This window comes from Terrapene carolina, unplaced genomic scaffold (assembly GCF_002925995.2).
Source record: "Terrapene carolina triunguis isolate 2854851 unplaced genomic scaffold, T_m_triunguis-2.0 Scaffold836, whole genome shotgun sequence".
NCBI lineage: Eukaryota > Metazoa > Chordata > Testudines > Emydidae > Terrapene > Terrapene triunguis.
In genome coordinates, this window is record NW_020665187.1 from 909,511 (window position 1) to 931,218 (window position 21,708).

The window sequence follows — 21,708 nt, forward strand, 5'->3', positions numbered from 1 at the left end:
GTTTAACAAAATGACGCTGGGGAGCATATTTATAATATTCCTATTTTACAAAGGGAAGAACTGAAGTCATCACATTCAGGTTTTATTGGAAGAGATTCAGTGTCGTGTCACTTGGACATCTTCAGGTGCAAGAGAGATAACTGGGATTTATTTATTTATTCATAAAAATAATTTCTGATTTTGCATCTGAAAAAGCTATTCATTGCTTTCATGACAATTTTCTTCGTAAGATGCTTATAAGGGTTTCACTTAGTTAACTATATTCGCATATAGTCCAAGTATGGCTTGCGAATATCTCTACAACGTAGTTAAAGCACATTTTAATGTATACATAATCTCTTTCCAATCTCTCAATCGCTTTATAACGATCGCTTGCAAGTAGCAAATTGCACATACGTATGACATGAAAAATTCTGAATCTTCTGGGTTATTGTAACCTCATTTTGAGCAAAGAAAGAAAGAGTGGAGGATTTGCTGCACTTTAGAGCTATGGAAGACCAGAATGTTACACTTTTGAGACCTTTCAGTAGAAGTTCCCAGCTGAGGAAAGTAAAATAAAGCTATTTACTTTTAATACATTGTTCTCTCTCTCCTCCCCCCCCCCCATCCACCCCAAGGAAGAACTATAGGGTAATGTGGACATGCGTAGGCATGTTTCATACCAAGAGAAGAATTTTAACAATGAATATTTCTGGAAGCTTGCAACTTGAAAATGGAGTTTAAAAAAAACCCCTAAGACTACATATCAGTAAACAATACTGCATTGGTAATGATAATACCAGATTTTATTTCCCCCCCCCCCCCGCTTATTCACCATGTCTAATTACCCACATTTATTGTAGTTGTGCCAAGAGTCAGACATCCTGATTTCCTTGCAACTTAAAGATGGCTCTTGGTTTTGAACTGTGCGAGCATGGGGACCAGTAACTTGAATGTATGAAATATTACTTGGGACTCATTGGCATCTCCTAACTGTGTGTGTGTGTGTGTGAATGGTTTTAAATTAATGCATAACAATTTACGCAACTCAGCCCTTTTAAAATCTTTTTTTTTAATTATTATTATTTATTTATTTACGTAATGTCTCACGTATACAATACAAATCCACGGTGTCCAGAAATTGGCTTCTGGCAGAAATTGCTACATTCAGAGTTTGAACACGCAGAACTATGCTTTTACATAAAACAAATGACTTTTTTTCCGAGCATGTTGCATTAACAGATAAGTCAAGACAAATAGATAACTATACATTCAGTGCAATTTAGTTCTACACTACTTTATAAGCACAATAAAATAATACAATACTGTGCGTTCTCAACTAGGCAGTTTCAGTTGTTGGGAATTTTTTTTCCAAGAAAATAAGCAGCAACAAATACAACAAAACCGCATTACAAATACTTTGAAAGCATGACTCCTTCTATAGGTAGTGAAAAGTACATTACAAGGTTTTTTTATTATCATTTTTATTTTATGCTACTTAGTAGCTTGCATCAGGGCAAAACGCAGCTCGCTCGCTCTTTTCCTTTAATAAATTCTGACCAAGTAAAATTTAGGATATGTAAGCCCCTTGTTGATAATAGATTTGTTTATTATTGCAGGTTTCCCTTTAGGTAGTATATTAAGAATTTCGAGTGCTCACACAGTGAAATGGTAAACAGTGCCTATATAAATCATGAAATGTTAGGCTCTTAGCCTTCATGTTTTGGCCTACCGAGACATAGGCGTATAGGTATTATCTACATACAGATATATTCATATATAGCTAATATGTGCGTGGTGTCACCTATAGTCACCCACCAATCTTCCAATTCAGACAGGCAGCTAAAAGTTAAATGATAACTGGGTATTAGCACTGAAGATATATAGATATATAGATATTAAAAATAAGCTAAGACTAGCAGAAAGCAATATCATACTTCCCCTTGGATCATGAATGGGGAAAACCAAGGTAGAGAAGAAATACTATTCAAACCTATTAAAACAAATACATAAGATGCATACATTTATATATCTATCTATATATCTCTATCTAGATAGATAGGAGTGGGAGTAGGGGGAATCTACTGTTTGGAGATGTGGCATTTGCTTCAATGATTGGTTTGTGTTGGTTTTTTCCCCCTCCTGCTGTTGTAATAAAGCCAACTATATATTTATGAAACCAAAAATGCAGCTATATATATAGAGAGAGAAAAAAGTAGGGGAAGTTGTTCTATGACAATAAAAAAGGCTACAACTGTTTGACAGGTAGTTACTGCTGTGTGAGGCTCTCCATTCTATACTCTATAAAAGCAAATGACCGTCGTAAACATCTCGATTTATCATCTGCCATAAAACGAGACTTCAAGGAGCTGAGAAATCAGTCCTTGCTTTCTTCTTTTTCCTCCTCTTCTTTTTCCTCTTCTTCATTCCCTTCTTCCTCGGTTTTCTCTTCGTCCCTGGCCCCCGGGAGCTTGTCTTTGTTGTTTTCTTTTTTCCATTTCATTCTCCTGTTCTGGAACCATATCTTCACTTGCCTCTCCGTCAGTCCCAGGGCGTGAGAGACCTCAATCCGCCGCTTCCGTGTCAAATAAGGGTTGAAGAGGAACTCTTTTTCTAGCTCCAGGGTCTGATACCGGCTGTAAGTCTGCCTGCCACTGCGCCTTCCGGGAGCTATAGAACACAAACAACATAACTTGTTAGCTCTCTCCTTGTGCTTTTTTTTTTAACTCCTTGCCTGATCTTTCCTAGAGACACTGGTGGTCTTCCTTTCTCTATGCCTGCAGCCCCTCGTGGTATTAAACCGAAATAAAACAAACTATTTATTTTTAATAACAATAGTAATAATAATAATAACAACAACAATAATAATAAACCCTAATCATGCTCCCTCCCACCCCAGACCCTTCTTCTGCAAAATATCCACCTCTTGTTTCCCTTTGCAAATGTAATTCACAAAATATATCCTCCCAGCTTCCTAATATTGGATGGATTTTAGCTGTGGTGTTAAATCAAATGAAACAAGTTATGTTTTTTAAAAATATTATTATTACTAATCCAACCTCTCCCAGCCCACTCCTCTTCTGCAAAATGTCTAACTGTGGTTTCCTTTTGCAAATGTAGCTCACTAAATATATGTTCACAGCTTCCTAATATTTTTGAGCCCTGAGGACCTGCATTTTTGTTGGATAAGCTACCTCTCCCTTGTGTGTTTGTATTATCAATGTGTGTGTGTGTGTGTGTATATACACATATAGAGATGTGTACATATGTATATGTATATACATACACAGGAAGTGTATTGAAAACAGTTACATAAATAGACATTTACAACAACAACAGAAAAAGGGCTTATGTATCTGAATCTAACTCCTTACACTCCCTTCTGCATAGTGCTTACTCGGTGAGAAAAAATCATAGATTTGCTAAAATATCTTATAGCTCAAAATTATGACATGTGGTTACCTGTAAATCAAAGCTTTGATAAATAACGTTTTCCCACTTTATGTCTAATTTAAGCCTTTTCTGGGCCAAAGCCTAAAAGCGTTTACAAGGCAAGTGGGTCTTCTTGGGGGCTGGGGGAAACTTTATTGCTTAGATTGTCCTTTAAAATTAGCACTCGATAGTCTAGCCTTCATATGTTTTGAATTAACAAGCATTATATACAATCTTGAGGCTAGGGGAGAGAAACTTGTACTTTGAAGTATTTAGGATTCTGTGCAAATGAGGAATGGTTGCAGTTTACTTCATCAAACAAAGTTCTGTTAAGTCCATTTTCCTTTCTCCCTTTATCTTTTCCTGTCCAGGACAGTAGAATGTTCCCTCCATCCCACCCAGCTCTGAACTAAGTTCCCCTTTAAGTTTAACTTGTATTTAATTATATATATAGAGAGAGAGAGATAGAGAGAGATAGATAGATAGATATAGATATAGATATAGATAGATAGGTATAGATAGATATAGATAGATAGCTATATAGAGAGTAATACTTTACATATATACATATATATGTGTAATGTTTTACATATATATATATATATACATAAACATACATATGTAAAGTATGAATAATTTCCTTATGCAAGTTCCTACCTTTTAGCCTAAGTCTCCAAGCGGTTAAGAAAGGCTCTATGACATTTTAAAGAGCAGTGTATTATCAACATGCAAATAACCTCGTGGGAGCTGTATCTTATTGCCTATCCTCAAGGCAAGCAATAAAAAACAAGTTTTACTTTATTGTGATTTAAACCCTTTGTACAGTATCACCTTGCTGTCTGTCTAGTAACTGCTGGCTTGTTTGCTTTCAAAGGACTTCCTAGGAAGAAGAAATATTATTAGAAAACTGCTCATTTCTTTCAGACTTTACAGCTATGTCTATCTTTTTTCATATATATATATATATATAAAGATCTAAAATAAAGAAAAAACAGTTAAAGGAGGAGAGAAAAAAATGTCCTAACCGTGTGGTCTCATCCATGGGAACATGAGACTGGGAGACGAATTTTGATTTAAATGGCCTTGTCCCTCGCTAGAGTTACTGTTGGAAGACGATTTACAGTCAGGATATTGTACAACGGTCGCCTCTTGCTGGGCACCATAAAGCGACTGCCTTGGTAGAGCTTCATATCCATAGAATTTAGACGCGTCTCCGTGACACGCCAAGGCGCATGGGTTTTGCTGGTATCCAGAGTTAGAGATGCTGGAGGTTCCGTGGTGGAAAAACTCTTGGACATGGTGTGAAGGGTGTTGGAAGCTGGGAGCGGTAGCGCCCGGACCATAAACCAGAGCATGGCTTCTGCTTACACTTTGTGGAAATCTGCAGTCGTAGTAAGTTGGTTCCAGCGATTCACCGCCTTTGTACTTGGAAAAAAGAGGATTTACAAAGTAGGAACTCATGACTTTCGCATGAAAAAAAAAAGTCTTTAATTCTAAGAGATGAGTGCTAGGCTCTCCCTGGACTGTATAAAGTCCTGAGTTTAGTGGCTTTTTTTTTTTTTATGAGCTCTCAAAGACGTTTCATAGTGCCTGAGTGTGTATACGGCTGCTTTACGCCTCTTAATGCTCTTGACTTCTCTTGTATCTGTCGGTAGGTAGAGCTCTCTCTCAGTTTGTCTGTAAGTTGCTCCTTCCCTTTAACACCATAGGCAAATTCCTCAAAATCCCGATGGTGTGGCGCTTTCACACGCGATTTGTACTCATCACTCTTCTACACCAAGACAGGCTAGAAAGAAAATGACAAGGATTTGGGGGGTCTTGAAGGGGGTGAAGGGTACGTGGAAAAACCAGCCTTCAGAGGGGAAGGGGGAAAAACATATCTAATGAATGAAGGAGGGTTATGAAAGGTGCGCATTAATATCTTTAGGTGCTTTTTTGCAAGCGAGCCTCTTCACTTATCTCAGCAAATACATGCGCCAGCGAGGTCAATTTAGGTAACCTCAACAGGTAAAAGAAACGCCAGCCAGACCAATTCGGTGTCAATAGAAATATTATTTTCGTGGCGATATTTTGATGCGGTTTAAAGACAAACAGGAAACCAACTCAGTGTTGGTTACGTATTTACAGCGAGGTTTTCGTCTCTTCTCTTCTGACACTACGTCTGTGGGGTTATGAGTCGGCACCCTATTCAGCTCACTGGCATCCCTTCTTCCTATTTTTGTTGTTGTTGTTTGTTGTTGAAAAATCGAAATGAAACAAACAAACAGAACAAAAAGAGAAGCTGCCCCTATAGGAGACAATTGGTTTGATTGGTTGGTTATTGTTGCCCTATTTAAAAAATAAATAAATAAATGAATGAAGAGTCTGGGATTTTTTTTTCCTCTTCCTTTTGGACCAACCATTGAAAACCCACCGCTGAAAATAACAGGAAAGCATCATGTCAAGGAAATAAAGTAAACAATGCATTTAAGAAAGCTACTTTTGAAGAAAGAGAGGAAAAATGGGACAGAAAGTATGAAGTCTCTTTTGTGTGGGTGTCTGTGTGTGGGTGTGGGTGTCTCTGTGTGTGTGTGTGTGGTTAGGGTTGCCTTTAAAAATCGACATGTTTCTAAATCACAGACAGTTGTTTCCATGTTTTAATTTTGCAGATGCTGCTAAAGCACCTATTTCCCCCTCTAGTTTCCCTTCACTATAAATGACCATTCATTGAAACCTTTCACTTGAGACACTTCATTTTATGATAGCATTAAGGAACTCAGACCATTAAATATAGGATAAGCCAGCAGTCGTCCTCTTAAAATTTTGAGGGGAAAAGGGTTTGCAAATTAATCCTTCCTGTGCTGTCTTGCAGCTTTTTAAAAGTGAAAAAATCAAAGTCACGTCTATAAATTATGGAGTGATATTAACTGTCAGCGTTTTCCCTTCAAATATTTCCAGCGATCGCTTCAAATTTCCCCCCTATGTTCTTTCTGAAAATGCGAGTTAATTAATTTCAGAAAAGACCTAAGAAATGCCAACTGTTCTGAAGTGTGGAAGAGTGAAATACATTTTAACCCAAACTTACGAAGATATTTCCAGGGTTCCAATTCTTCATTTTAGTGTCATGAACTCGTTAAAATATCTGGCGAGACTGGCATTTAGGTGTATTTTTTTTAAGCAGATATATTTTCAGGAGGGAGAAAACAAAACAACCCCTTCCCATGTCTATAGGTGTCCCCAAATAAAACAACTGATTGTATTTTCTCTTTCAAAAAGCTTCACAAATTGGAATTTTTTTTCAAATATACATATATATACGGAGAGCAATTTTCCAACCATATCGTAGGTTATGACTGAAATGAAAAGATACGTGTACGGTGAGCAAATATTATCCACACATTAAAAATAATTATAAACAGGGTAGAATTAGCATGTCGAATTTTACATGAGAAAATGTTATGTCTCATTAAACCCCTAAAAACAATTTAAAGGGGGAAATAAGCACCTGGGGATATAAACGCCTTAATTAGCAGCTAATAGTCAATGTAACCATTTTACAGGGATATGATCAACCTAATTCCTACTTTTAAATACCCAATAACTAAACATTCTATACATGGCGGTGGATTTATATTTAATGACTGAGAATTCAGATAGTCTCTTCTTGAAATTAAATTATGTGACTGAAACATTAGCTGCATTTTTAGCCGAATGTGCATTTGTGTGATACCTAAAGATACACTAAATAATGCAGACTATTTATCGAGCCGTATGAGGGCTTAACAATAAATGTTTACCTTCAAGGTCCATGCAAAAAACATTCTCATTAAATCAGTTATGTGCAACTCTCAGATCTTCCTAAAAATATCTTGACATTTACGGTCCAGGGAAAGTACTGTTCTTTGTCTACAGTTTTTTTGGTTTGTGTGTGTGTGCCGCCACGCTTCGGAATGTAGCTTTATAAATTTGTCTGTATTGTAGGATTAGATTTTTTTTATTGTATTTGTCATGGGTGCGAGTTAATGTTCTGATCTTACTACCAAAAAAAATGTTACGGCTTCATTTTTTTTCAGAAACATATTCTTGAAAAGGTGTAACTTGTGTTAGCTTTAATAAAGAAAAAGACTTCAACAAAACAGATTTCTCCGCAAGCATTTTATATATTTACTAGTTGATGCTGGACTGAGGGGCTCTGTGTCTCATCAGATATAATTAACTGATATTTTTTTTAAATCTATTTATTGAAAGACTATTTTACCTAAGAATCAGAGCTTTGCTACCACCTTGACAGTTTCTAATGTGTTTGCTTTTCCGATACACATTATAAGCTAATTTACAAGTCATAGGTGAGGGAATTTATACATATTTGTTTTGATTTGTTTTTCTTACAACCTTTTAGAGGCCTAAAGGTGTAATAGGATGCGTTGTAACTTAATGGGCCAAACGACTTCTAATATTGAACAACAGCGCCATCTTGCGTTTTCTTTACCCAAGCTAGAGCGAGAGAGAAAAAGAGGGAGGGAGGGAGGGAGAGGGAGAGAGAGAGAAATCCCTCTGTCAAAAAGGAAAAGGAGCGGTTTCTTCAGCATCTAGATCAGATTTAGATATAGATAGATAGATAGATAGATATATAAAGCCAAAGAAAACTGTATGATTGACTAAACTGTGAAGTGGCTATGGGTATACTGAGCTTATCAGAAGGCATTTTATAACCAATAATTACACGAATTACTGATTTGCCAGAGAGCTTGATATGACGCCTTAGCAATATAATGAGATAGTGATGGTTTCTTCATAAACAAGAGGGTAGTATTTTTGCAAAAATTATTTCTGTTTCTTCTTTTTCTGCTAAGGAACTTATAAAAAAGCACAACGTGTATACACACTGACAAACAAACGCAGCAGCGTACCATCTCTCTCCTTTAACCTTCAGTGCTTTTATCAGTTTTAATTTAGGGTGGTATTTTTCCCCCCTGAGCCAAGGGGGTCTGTTGTTTGTAGTTTGTAGACAAAACATTCCAATAATCCGGTTTCAAAGAGAAAAGCACCCACCTTATTTAAACCATAAAACAATTAAACCCAGACGTCTAGCCAGTTCTGTGGTCCTGTTTTGTTCAATTCTATTCAGCACACATAGCAGTGACACAAACAGAGTTGTAAAACTGGCTTTTTTCCCCCCCTGCGGAAATGTACCTATGGACAGCTTTCAAAGCTGTAGTATCCTGTCTTTTTTGTGTGCGTTACAAAAGGGCCATCTTTAAACGAAGCAGGAATATATATACACAGAGATGCAAACCATATGCCCAAGGAAGATCCTCCATTTGAGTATTATTGTTACATTCATGACCAGCAATACTCACCGCAAGGTTCTGAAAATGTGCTTCTCTCTCTCTTTTTTTAAGTCACGTTGCATCTTTTCTTTTTCTTATCGAAAGGGTAAGACTCTCCAATTGCAGAGCATTTCAATGCCTGCTCAGTTATTATTCCCCACTATCACCCAACGGCCAAGTGACACTTAAAATTACGGGGCAACTCTGCAGTTAAGAGCCTTGCACATGAACTGTAACTGCAGCAGGATTTAAAACAAAACAGCCCATCACCAACAAAAGAAAACCCTCGACGGAGACAAAAGGGGCCATATCCCTTCGTGCCCATAAGCTCCAATGGGACTTGTGCCGGAGTAAAGACTGCAGGATGGGCTGGGGGGAGGGGAAGCGACCTATGGTCTCTTTGGAAATGAGATCGGGTTGAATGGGGGGGGTTCAAAACTGAGACGCATGGATCATTTCTTTTCAACGTTAATAAAAGCGTTTCATTACATAGCCACCAGAGAGGTGGGCCCGAAGCTGATTTAAAAGTCCCATCCAAAGTGGGAACTTTTCCAATATAAGGGGTGAACTTTCTCCATTGCAAACATGAGGTGGCCAATCCATTTTGAAATCCGAACAGTGGTTTGTTTGTTTTTAATCGAGTTCACGCGGACGGATTTAGAAGGGGAGGAGAACGGGGGAAAATACACGAAATGACAGGACTATTTTTGGTTGGGTTGGACTGGATTCAGTTGTGGTGGTTGTTGTGTTGTTTTTTGGTTTTTTTTGGCCCATCATTCTTGGCGCTGCTAAAATGCCTTTTAACCTGCACATTTCAGTGGGCTCCTTAGGACGTTCCGAACATAAAGAGCAGGGGACTTGGGCTCTGAATGAATTGAGCTGTTAGCTTCCACTGTTTCCAGGATGTTGCTCCAGCTGAGGTACTGTGGTGGACCCATACCACCTTAAAAAAAAGCCACGGTGCCATAAAAGCGAGAGTACAAATCAATAAAGGGGGGGAAAACCTCAAAACGTTAAGAAAGAAATATTAAAGGGCAATATTTTATAAGATCAGTGGGTAATGGCTTCCAGATTTTTTTATTTCGGAGAAGGCTGAGAAGCCAAGGTGACAAGCATATCCTACTACCTCGCTCTGCTTTTGATTAGAAAGATTAGAACCCTGCTCTCCTCATTTCATTAAAGAAAGGCACCTTAGAACAAGTTTGGATGATTAAGCATCCCCCGCTGATCATTTTTTATACTTTCTCCCCCCTTGTCTCTCTTTGAGCAGCCTCTGAGCACCCATCAATTTATACTTCAAGCTAAAAATGTATTGTGACAGCCTGTTCTCGCCCATCTGGGCCACTTAAAATTGTCACGAACCGCTACAACAACAGAAACTTCCTACCCATTTTAGACTGGTAGCACTGGTCCCTACCTACCACAGCAGACAAGCCAGACCTCTGTACAGAAAGAAAGGGAGGCGGGAGAGTGAGGGGGGAAAAAAACGTATTTCGTTTAGACCGAAAAATTCTCCCCCTCCCCCAACACACATTTTCTTGTTTTCTTACTTTTTTTTAACATTCCACCGCAATCGATTATATTTTACTTTGCAACATAACATCCGCTGAGGTGCAAGGAGTTGAAGAAACCTACAAGCCGTGGCATCTCATTGATAACGCAGAATAGTTGCAATAAAGGCGGATGTCAAACAGAGGAATGTTGCCGCAAGCACCCCTTTCCAGCATACATATTTAATCTTTTACATATACTTCGATTGCCCGGGGTCATAAATTACTACAATTAATTATCCAAACCTAAAAATTTATGGCACGTATAACCCTTACCTAAACGCATTTTATGATTATACTATTAAATACAAAATGTTGTGAGCGGAAGCAGCGTCCTTTCTTTCCACCCATCTTCATTTGCTTCCTGTAATAAGGTATATTTCAAATTCCATTTCAACAGACTGCGATTTTTATCAGTGCTAAATTCAGTGGTGCAAGGAGGGTGTCTCCTTTAAGAATCCCAACATAGTTTTGAATACCATTGAAAAATAAACTCTGGTTGTTGTTTCTCAAGTGGAGTTTAAATAAAAGACACCTGCATGATAAGGTTTTTTTTTTTTCCTTCTTTTTTTTTTCTTTTTGTAACGTTAAGTATATATTTACATAGAGCTGTTCTACTATAGCAAACATAACAATATTACAGAACGGGTCTGAGACAGGAATAAAATACACAAATAAGTACACCAGACCAACACTATGACAGAACACTTTTGAGCCTTTTTTCTCATTTTCATTTGTACAAAATATGCACTCACAAAGTCATGAAATTAAAAAAATAAAACACTGGATAAGTTTAACTTACGAAATAAAATACTAAAAAAAAAAAATTCAAGTACTTTTCTTTTTTGTTTTCTGAAAAGGACAAAAAAAATCATTTTATTTTAGTTGCATTTTATAAAAGCATGGTGCTCCCAAACGCTTGGCTGTGTTTAACTAATTCTAAACACTGATCAGCACATTCAAAGTCAGAAACATTTCGAACCAAAGAAACAGCTTTTCCTTCCTCCCTCCCCTCTCCTCCTTTCTCTTGCATTGATTTGACTTTGCCAACTTTATTGCTGTTCTTTATCGGTTTTTTCTTTATTCATTTTCTTCATTTTCATTCTCCTGTTCTGAAACCAGATTTTGACTTGGCGTTCAGTGAGATTAAGAACTCTGGCTACTTCGTACCTCCGGTCCCGTGTGAGGTACATATTGAATAAAAACTCTTTTTCCAGTTCCAGGGTCTGATACTTTGTATAAGGACATCTTTTCTTCCTTGTGGAACGTGCGTGAATCCAATTTGCGACGGGATTGCCTGAGAGAGAAGATTTTTTTTAAAATATCATTAATTTCAACAACTGGTTTCCCCTCTCCTCACACCCAGATTATTATTTTTTAAATAAACGTGTTTAATTAGGAAGTAGGTAAATATTTTAAAGTGACCTTCAGAAGGCATGAATGTGTTTATTTTTGGAGGGGGGGCATTTCCTTTCCTTTTACTATTGCTCTCAGATAAAAGTTTCAGTAAATAAAACCGTAGCAATGGGTTTAAAATAATAATCATCCCCTAGCAGGAGTAATCTAAGAACATAGTCATAAAAAGTAAAAATTCCCACCATTTTATAGGCCCATAAACTCTCTTTACAGCCTCTGCTCTCCAATACCTTCTCTATAACCAGACCAGTCCTGGAATGACTAGCTTTTTTTTTTTTTTTTTTTTTTTTTTTTTAAATATCTGGAGGATGCCACAGAATAAATCCATTGGCTCCAAAAAATACAGTCTTCAAGCCTAAAAGACCTTTCTCTCTGCTGCCCCATCCCCACTTTGTTAGAACGAAAAAAAACACACTGTTTTATCGTTAGAATCATCTCCTTGATCCAACCGTAGGCTTTTTATAGAGCCATCTACCAGCAAAGGAGAATATTTTCCCTGATCCTACTACTTGTTTTATCACAGACTTACTTTATATAGTCACATATGGATACTTATATCTATGAATGCATACATATAGAGGTACATATGGGGATACATCGACACCCACAGACTCACAATTTATAATTTATAAATCACCATTTCATCAGATTGTTAGGCCAGAAGTCTTAATAAACACATGGCATGCTTGTGTATGTGTGTGTGTGTGTGTGTGTGTGTACATGTGTGTGTGTACAGGCATACACACTCACAGACTTAACTGGACGTTTATTCTAGTTCCACTAGATTTGGAATCACACTTTATTTTGCTTTCTGTGCGTTGCCTTTATGCACTCACTATACTGTCAGAAGCAACTATCTGCATTTAAGAGACACATGGTCATTCTGAGATGAACATTTTAGAGTGGAAAAGACCGGTTACATTTGTAGTGGTGCAATGGGCATCTGGCTAATCAGATCCCCTACAGTGCTCAAGTTTTTTGCACTAAAGAAGATGGGCTTTTTTTCAAGTGTTAGGTCCAATATCCTGCCTAAAGCTGCTTTTCGCCTTTATCTATCCCCATAGATTCTGTATGCCTTTGCCTCCCATAATCCACACTCCTTAACACTTTTCTCAGGGCAACCACCTTTCCATTTCTTCCCACATGTTTGGAGTATTTTATGAATAATTACATAGGTGGGCATTTTTAAAGACATGTATATACCTCTCTCTATTTATCCCTGGGTGTTTTTCTCCCCACCCCATACACCCAAATCACTGAATTAACTCTCAACTAGAAGGGACTCTTCTTGACTGAAAGTGGAAATATCTGAGAGACAGGAGCTTTGGTGCGGAGGCTGGGTTATGAATATTTTACCAAAGAAACAAATAGATCCCCCCCTATCGTTTTTAAATAAAATGAAAATGAAACTACTTTGTCCTGAGGTTAGACTAGGGGAATTTTTAAACCCAGGTCTTCCTGTATATCTGGAGTTTTAGGACAGGGCCCTCTAAGGTAATTTCATTTTATTGAGTACTGTACTAGAGGCTGTAATGCCTCCCCGGTTGTAAACAAGAATGACTTCAACTTACTAGGGTCTAATTCGTTCTTTTCTTCTTTGTGTTTGCTCGAAGCGACTGCCTCCGATTCCGGAGAGGGTATAGTCTGCGGAGTTCGGTCTCTGAGATCACCCGGGGATCCGTACATGTAATCCGGATAACTACGCCCGTCCACCGGGCCACATTCCGCCCTTCGGCCGGGGAAAGCGTCCGGCTTGAGCCCGTAATGCCTGCTGCTGGGTGGGAAGCCAGGGAAGGACACAGCGCCTGAGATGGGTTCCAACCAAGTGCGCATATACCTGGTGTCAGCCCCAATGTGAGGCTGGTGGGTATACGGATGGTAAACCACAGAAGACTGAGAATGCACGGGAGCCCATGAAGTAGTAAAAACGGCCGGTTTAGGGGCAAAACTGCAGGATGGAAAATCGGCACAGTCCGGTACTAATCCTGAAGGTCTAGCTGCTGCAGGGTGAGAGCCAGTGGCTGGGAACCTTGATGCCAAGAGCTCTTCATTTTCATGACTTATCAAGGAATCTACATAATAGTTGCTTATGGGACCAGAAGCCGACATGTTCCCCCCTCTTTTACATTCATAAGATTATTGTATGAACTGTATGTGTACTTTTTATCTTCTCATAGAACAATCAGGGCAGGTAATTATTTTTTCAGCCTTTCCCAGTTTGCTATTGGCTCTCAGCTCTCACGTGATTGTATTTACCCAAAAATACAGTGTGGATCAATCCGCAGGTCTTTTTTTTTTTTTAAATAGAGACTATGCGACCTGGCTTTTCATAAAACTCTTGAAATAATGCAGATATTAGAAGCAATGCCTTTTGCATTTCATTAGCCAGAGGTGGCTATGTCTGGCATAAAAAGCTGTCCTGCTAGTGAGCCTATAAGGTATGTGTGTAAGGTATCCCAGGAACTATTTCTTGACGTAATTTGTCTCTGTCTGTCCTTTGCTTCTGCAGCTTGTATTCTATAATGGATACATTAAATTGAATATCAGTAAAAAGGGACTGGTTCAAAGTGTAATAGAGGTGTGCTTCCCATCATACTTCAGCACCACCCAAGGAAGGATCTGATTTTAGCCTAAAAATAAATGGACTTTTTGTCATATGTTACAGGGAAATAGTCGTCAAGCCTGCTTTAGGGCAAGAAATCTGTTGGTCACATGCATATCTATTTTTTAATAACTGTCTTCTGGAGTGGAAAGGATAACCTTGTAAAACATGAGTGGAAAATAATAACACCACCACCACCACCACCCCTCCCCAAAAAAGACAGCTTTTGCAGATTCCCTCTGAATTGTTCGGCAAGTAGCCGTGGATGTTTTTATGTCCTTCAATAAAATTTTTACGAGGATCATTTGATTGTTCATAAATGTGTCTTTCATTAAATAAAACTGTAAGAGTGAATTTCGGCTATAAGGCGTAGCTGGGAATGGGAAAACCTTCTGAATATTTACAGCAAGCAACAATGGACACTTGACACTTATATTATTATTATTTTAATGTATGGAAACTTTTTTTTTTTTTGCCAAATGGATTGAAATAGTTTGGGTTCTGTTTTTTGTTTTAAATTCTTAACATTCGGTCTGCATTTTGAAAGAAATAACCTTCCCTTTGTAGAGAAAGGCAGGTAGGTAAATAGATCACGCCCATTGGATTCTGGAAGAATGGAGTTAGTTGATTTCTCTGGAAGAGGAGGATAAGAATAACCTACACAGAATAGCCACTTATTTTTTTTAAAAAAGAAACAAAAATGGGGATTATCTAGTGCTGAGAAGGGCAATTCATCACTTCGAATTTCATAGTAACTGGAGTGGGATGAAGGTGAATGCTCAAAATTTTGCAAGAACAAGAAAAGTGGAGTCTCAGAAGGTTATGGTGGTTTCTCGCAGAGCGAGACAGATAGACAAGGAGAGATAGAGAAAGAGAGAAAGACAGAGGCATATGCCCGTTAGTGATTCAGCATGCACCAGTGACATACATTATGGACAGTGTATGTAAGTCCCGTGAACACATATGACATGAATGCTTTTCCTCCCAGTATGTAACATAGGAAATTCGAGCATGAAGAAAAAGCAGATGGCTACAGATACATGCCTAAATATGAATTAATATATGATGTTGCTTAAAAAGCCCCCAGCCCCTAGAAACTTACAGCCCATGTTTCAGCTGAGAAAAGATTAAGACTGCACCTTAATTCCAAAGTTCTTAATAAATATGCACAAGTCTGTCCTAGTTTCTGTTAGAAATGTATTTAATTCTATCAAAGGACCACTTTAAATAGAAATTGATCTCTCTGTGTGTATGAAAATCCAAATTCGGACAGAGTCTATGAAATCTGAAGTCATCATCTCGTTCTCTCTCAGAATTTATTCTCATTCCGTTTTAGATCCTATGCTTTATGTGAGTCCTTAAAGGGAAATATTCCTATAGGAGTATAATGTCCCCTTTGGCCTCTATTGAGTTCAATTTATTTGTCAATCAAAAGTCTCTAGTGACGGTTGTTTTTATGTTCATGAGGGAAAAAAATTATACTCATCATTCTTTCTCTATTTCCATTTTTGTTGAATACTCACTATGTAAGATTGCTAAGATGCTGTGATGTAAAAACGTGGATGTGTAAAGGAATCTTGTCTTTGGTACATGGCTGAATTATTGTAAATGGAGCCTTACAAAAGAATGGTTGGCTCTGGACATATATGCAGAAAGAAAGAGAGAGAGAGGACTTTATATACAGAGGGAGATATAGAGAAGAGCAGTGAGTGCAAAGGAGGACTAGTGGAAAAATGTTGGGGGGGAAATGACAAAATATACAATATATGAAATACATAACGAGCAGAGATTATAAAAACACAGGGTTTAAATAAGTAAAAACAGTTCTTGTAACCTTAACACAAGCAGACAAGGTCACTAATTTAGTTGTGAATGGTGTATTTCTAGTATTATACAAAGGAAAACATTGCTGGCCACGATTTCTTTTATTTACACGGAAACTTTCATTAAATAGAATTGTTTACTCTCCATAGAGCTGCATAGGATTTTCTTTTTTTAAGAATCATAACGTTTGCAGTACCAGCCTATTTCATTCAAGGAGCAGCATGCTTTGAGAAATTACCCAGTTCAAAACAGAGAGAGGCAGCTCATCTTAAAGTAAAATAAAAACATGGCTTAGCATAATATTATCAGAACATTTAGTTGTGTAATTGCATAACATAACTCTGAGTCTGTAGCGAAGTAAAATAATGTTCATTTATGTTTTTGTCTACATCAAACCTTCTACGTGGATAAGCGTAAGGTTTCATGGATAAAGTCGAGTCGCAATGCAGGGCAAATGAATACATATTTTGAAATATACTTATTTTAGGGAGTAGTCTTTCCAACCGGAGGTAAACGTTAGAATTAAAATCAGGTTTGCTCCACAATCAATACCAACAAGGTTATCTTGCAACATTTGTGAACGCTCTAGGTAGACTCTAAGCAGATATGATTCTGTTTCCATAAATGCCTCGCTACTTGTTTAATGGAAGATTACCTCTACTGAAATGATGTTGAACTATCATTTCTCATGTAGGCTGTCTAATATCTCTTCCTCCTCCACTCCCCATTATTCTGAAAGCAAAAACTTCTGTGCATTTAACAAAACCAACACATCACTGCAAAATATAAACAATATCAAATTTTGGGGGGAAATACAACAAAAATCATGTAGATTTGTAATTGTGACGTTAAAAAAGCGAACGCCATTGTTTATTTTATTGATCACCGTCTTGACACATTTAGTTTTGACACCTTTTGGAGCGAAATTATTTCCAGTCACTTTGGTCCCTTGTGTGTGTGTGTGTGTGTGTGTGCATCAGATAAGCGTGTGCAGTTTGCAGAAATCCATTCCTTCTCTGTTTTGATTGCACATAACTGCAGACCTTTATTCCCTCAATCTCGTAGTTTCGCTTTGATAATCTTTCCCTGATTTCAAGGAGATGCAAAAGAAAAAAAGCCCAGGACTGTGTCTTTTCAGCTCTGTGACACTGCAATTAAAAAAAAAAAAAAACTTAACAAACTAGCGGTATCAAAGGCTAGTTTGGAGTCCCACAGCAATTGGAAATAAATAAATAAATAAATGCACAAGTCCCACCACCTCCTTGTGGCAATTCAAGGCCTGAAGAACACTAGGCAGCGCTCCACACAGGGATCCAGTGCAGCTGTCCGGATTTGCACCCTGAAGCTGTGTGGAAGATGAAAGCGGTGCTCTTTATAAATAGCAATAGCAACTCTCTATGGGTTACTGGCTACCAGAGGAAGACATTCAAGAAGGGGTTTGATCGACAAACTCCAGTGAGGGCCTTGGGATTAGCAGACAACACTCCACCCTTGACAGGCAGACAAACAGAGACTCCAAAAACGCATTCCCCGCTTCCACTTGGTTCAATTAACACTGTCAAGTTCGTATTAATAATCTACTTTTCCCTTCTGGTTAACCCCTGCACACACACACACACACACACACACACACACACACACACACACACACACATCCTGCATCGAAGCAATCTGAAGCCGTGCTGTGTTATCTCTTCATAAACAAAACGAAACTAACCATACAGACAGCACTAATTTACACAGGAGCAGTGAATATCGCTTTGATTTTAATCCCTCAACAGAATAAAGTTCATCTCCCACCCCGCATGTCTTTCTCTTGTTATATTTTTTTCCTTGTCCTTCATTCTTTTCGCCTCTCCTCTGCCTCCCCCAATTTTTTCTTTCTTTCTTTTGTTCTTTTACACCCTCCCCCTTTCTCTTATGAAAAAAGAGTACACAATGGGTTGGATTGCATGAATGTAGAGCAGACTGTCTGAAGTCAGTAGAAAATATCTCCTGATCTCCTACATGTCTTTTATTTTTCATGTTTACCTTTTTAAAGCCACTCAATGAAAAGGAAAGGCCAATTTCAGCAAACTATTACGGGTGGATCCCATAGCAGTGCAGTAGCTGTTGTTTTGTTTTCCAATTTTCTTTGGCTACTTTCATATCATATTTCCTCGGGTTTTTTTAACATGTTGGACAGAAAGGATCTTCAAAACAACATATTACTGATGAGACTTGTCTAAAAATGCCTTTATATGGACATAATATTTAAATTGAACCCAACATGAAGGGAGGGAAGGGGAACAGGTAAATAAAATGAGCATTCAGTTTAAAAATTACTCTAGAGAAGTTTTTACCTGTTTAAGTGTTCCTACACACACAAACACACACCGCTTTGTTGCTAAGAATTTTGTTAGAAGTTATGACTTTGGATTCCAGACTCCTTAGTGTCAGAAGGTAGGGGTAATAGACAATAAATTCCGAAGCGCAATTAAAGCCCAGGACCAATTTATTTAACTGTGTTATGGTGTCTTTCCAAAATTTCAGGTTTCCACTAGACTAATCCCATTAAAAACATTCACAGATGGAAGCTTGTCTAGAGCAACCGAAGGGGGAAAAAAACTTTAAATTACACTAAATGCTAATCTCCAAGGCATATTAGGTTATCTTGGTTTGGGGTGTGATATGAAGTACAGGTCAACCAAAGGGGAGGGGGAACATTTCAAAAATAAGTAAATTAAAAGAACAGCAGGAAAACAAGCCTGAACCCAAAGAGTAAAACTGTATACTGCCTGAAGAAACATATTTCTATACGTCTCCTTCTACATTTATTATGTTTCTGTCAGACACCCTGTAATTAGCATAAATAACTATAGTTCCAAGCAGCAACTTTTGTCTGCAAATTCTATGGTTTAGGCTGCACAGTTGCACTCCAGATAGAATGAAGGAAAATCCAAGGTGTTACGATGACACAAACCGGACAATAACTTCACTCTATTTATTAAAAAGGGGGTGTTTCAGCTGAAGGCGATGGCTTGCATCTGAATATAAACCACTGGAGCTCTGGGCCTTGTTTAATTATACCTGCCTTGACCATACCAACCTACCTCTTAACCTGTCTTGCTCTACAACAGAGTGAACTTTCTTTAAAAATAAATCAAACACCACATATTCCTCCCCCCCCACCCCACTCCTCACACACACACACACACACAGCCTTGATCTGATTCTGTTAATCATTTGTAAAGATCATCTGCACACCCCAAGAGCTGGTTAAATAACATGGTGACTGTGTGAAAATCCAAGACACCTAAGCATTACAGCCCTTAACAGAGGGATTTGTTAGTATTCAGAAAATTCTGGACAGCCGCTCCAGATGATTTTTCAAACATACCACAGGCACGTATCTTAGTGAAAGCTAAGCTTCCAATGCAATTTCCCAAGCTCAGGCGAGGCAAACGGCTAACTGAAACAAGGAGGGATTAAAAATATATATCTGCACTTCTTGAACTGCAGCAAAATGGAGGAGCCTATAACCAAACCCTAGCCTCCCTGTTACGAATTTACAAGCTCCTACTAACTTCTAAATATATTTTTCTTCCCCAGGAGGTATTTTCTTAAAGCACCACAAAATCACCAGAAGCAGCAAAGAATAAAACACATAGGAACCCGTAGAGACACACAGACAAAGCCTTCAGGTTTTAAAATTACACCTGCTGGGGAAAGAGCATTATATAAACATAGGCAAGAAAAATGATACAATCGAGCATATAGTAATATTGATAATATTTTACCCTGATAATAACAGCATCAGAAAGTGCGTGCATGTTTAGCCACAAAGCAAAGAAAATTATATGAAGTGAGATGAACGCGAACAGCGTGGTGTCTTTTTGACTACCCATGTTTTTTACATAAAAATAAGGAAAATGTACACAAAATTGTTAAAGCCAATAAATTCACATCATCATGCCTTCTGATCTAATATCATAATTAAAAAAACAGTAGGGGAGGTTTTAACTTTTATTGCGTTTCTGGAGTTGTGTTGCTAAATATATATTAACTTCAGGCTTCTATTTCTCTACAGGGGTGTAGTCTTTGGTATAAAATCAATCTTAATATCTACAGAATAGATATTTTTTCTTGTACATGCTGTTAGAAGAAAGGGATAAACATCTGCAAATTGTTAATACAGAAAAGGCGAAATGGTATGTGTGTATATATATATATATAATGAATCTTTTAAATCATTCAATTATCACAGCACTAATGTCAAATAATTACACTTAAAACGAGCAATAATCAGCCTTTTCCCTGTTGAAATATTAATTTACAGTACCACAAAGGAGATTTTTTATTAGTTTGTTTTTTACAACTTGCATATTAAATTTTTCAAACCTGGTTCAACCTAGGTGTCCAACCCAAAAGTCGTTCTCCATGCAATCCTCCTTTGAACCAAATCCAGAGCTATGATGCCCTTTCCACACTTTAAAAAGATCATATTTAATACCGCAGACAAAGAAAAACGATACATTTTAAAACTGTTGGCTTAGGACTATACATTTACTTCTTTTCACGTGCTTTTTTGTCTGATCTGAGCTACAATGTCAACATTAAATGTCTTTCCTAGGTAGAAGGGAGATTTCTGTTTCTACAATCGAAATGTATTGTTTGCACCGAAAGTTTGTTACGGAACTGTTAAGCATAAAGTTAGAGTAGGACGCAAACACAGAAATGTTACAATACAAGAAAATATATATATACTGCCCTTTCTCCCCCACAAAAATCTGAACCCGATGTAAGAAAAAGAATGGATTCTGAGATTTTGCACACCCAAAACAGTCATAGTGGTCTTATCATTATACTTTCCGCACAACAAAACTTTTTCCCCCCTCTATAATATCAACACAACGTGGACTGGGAATTTCCTTTATAATAACACAACACACAATATCTGAAGATTCACTTCTACTGTCTCAGCCCCTTTTCTCTAATTATTTTGTCTCCTTTTTCTTCTCCTTATTCCTATCTGTCATTGGTATTCTTGAGGGGGAAACACACACGCACAAATACACACATGTATTATTTGTGTGTAACCCTGGATTTTTTTTTTCAAATAGGTGACTAGTAGATGTAACTTTCCAAACTTTTCCAATACGCTTTCTTTTTTTGGGGGGGAGGAGGGGAGGGAATATCTCCTTTTACTTTGCCAAAGAAAGATGCTAATCATATAGCTTAGCCGACTCATTTTCTTAATCAACAGTTACTTAGCTTTTACACGTGTCCTCAGTGGATAATAGTTCATAATCCAGTTTGTAGCAGAGCAACACAAGAGAATGTGTTCTTAAAAGTGGAACCCCCTGATTATAGCACTTAAAATGGCTATTACAGTTTAAATCTGATGCTTCTGCTGTTATATAGACAGAGCGGAAGGTAAGTTTGATTTCCACTTTCTGCTTTGTTCTTCAGTGCACCTTCAAGGACCAAAATACGCTACAAATGATCAGATTGAATACTGAGAGGGCTGCACAGGAGACGGAAACAGTAGCTTGTTACATAGTCTGGATTAGCTCTTCCAATGTGTATTTCCCTTCAAGACACCCCCAACAGCATA

General features: G+C 37.8%; 2 protein-coding genes across 2 annotated transcripts; both read right to left on the bottom strand.

Annotated features, from left to right (window-relative positions):
- Positions 1-2,059: 2,059 nt before the first annotated feature.
- Positions 2,060-4,875, bottom strand: HOXC8 (homeobox C8). The gene is made up of 2 exons (XM_024206903.1): positions 4,437-4,875; positions 2,060-2,649 (listed from the first exon to the last, which is right to left on the bottom strand). Exons 1-2 carry the CDS (start codon positions 4,870-4,872, stop codon positions 2,357-2,359), a joined length of 729 nt encoding a protein of 242 aa, XP_024062671.1. The 5' UTR covers positions 4,873-4,875; the 3' UTR covers positions 2,060-2,356.
- Positions 4,876-11,322: 6,447 nt separating this feature from the next.
- Positions 11,323-13,795, bottom strand: HOXC9 (homeobox C9). Its single transcript, XM_024206900.1, has 2 exons — positions 13,258-13,795; positions 11,323-11,567 (listed from the first exon to the last, which is right to left on the bottom strand). Exons 1-2 carry the CDS (start codon positions 13,793-13,795, stop codon positions 11,323-11,325), a joined length of 783 nt encoding a protein of 260 aa, XP_024062668.1.
- Between the last annotated feature and the right edge of the window lie 7,913 nt (positions 13,796-21,708).

Bases quoted from the DNA above. Each gene is read 5' to 3' on its own strand.
- HOXC8 (XM_024206903.1), bottom strand. From the start codon at position 4,872: ATGAGTTCCTACTTTGTAAATCCTCTTTTTTCCAAGTACAAAGGCGGT. The intron at 2,650-4,436 runs GTTAGGACATTT...TGTGTTCTATAG, and splicing joins CCCATGGATGAGACCACACG to CTCCCGGAAGGCGCAGTGGC.
- HOXC9 (XM_024206900.1), bottom strand. From the start codon at position 13,795: ATGTCGGCTTCTGGTCCCATAAGCAACTATTATGTAGATTCCTTGATA. The intron at 11,568-13,257 runs GTAAGTTGAAGT...CTTCTCTCTCAG, and splicing joins AAAGAACGAATTAGACCCTA to GCAATCCCGTCGCAAATTGG.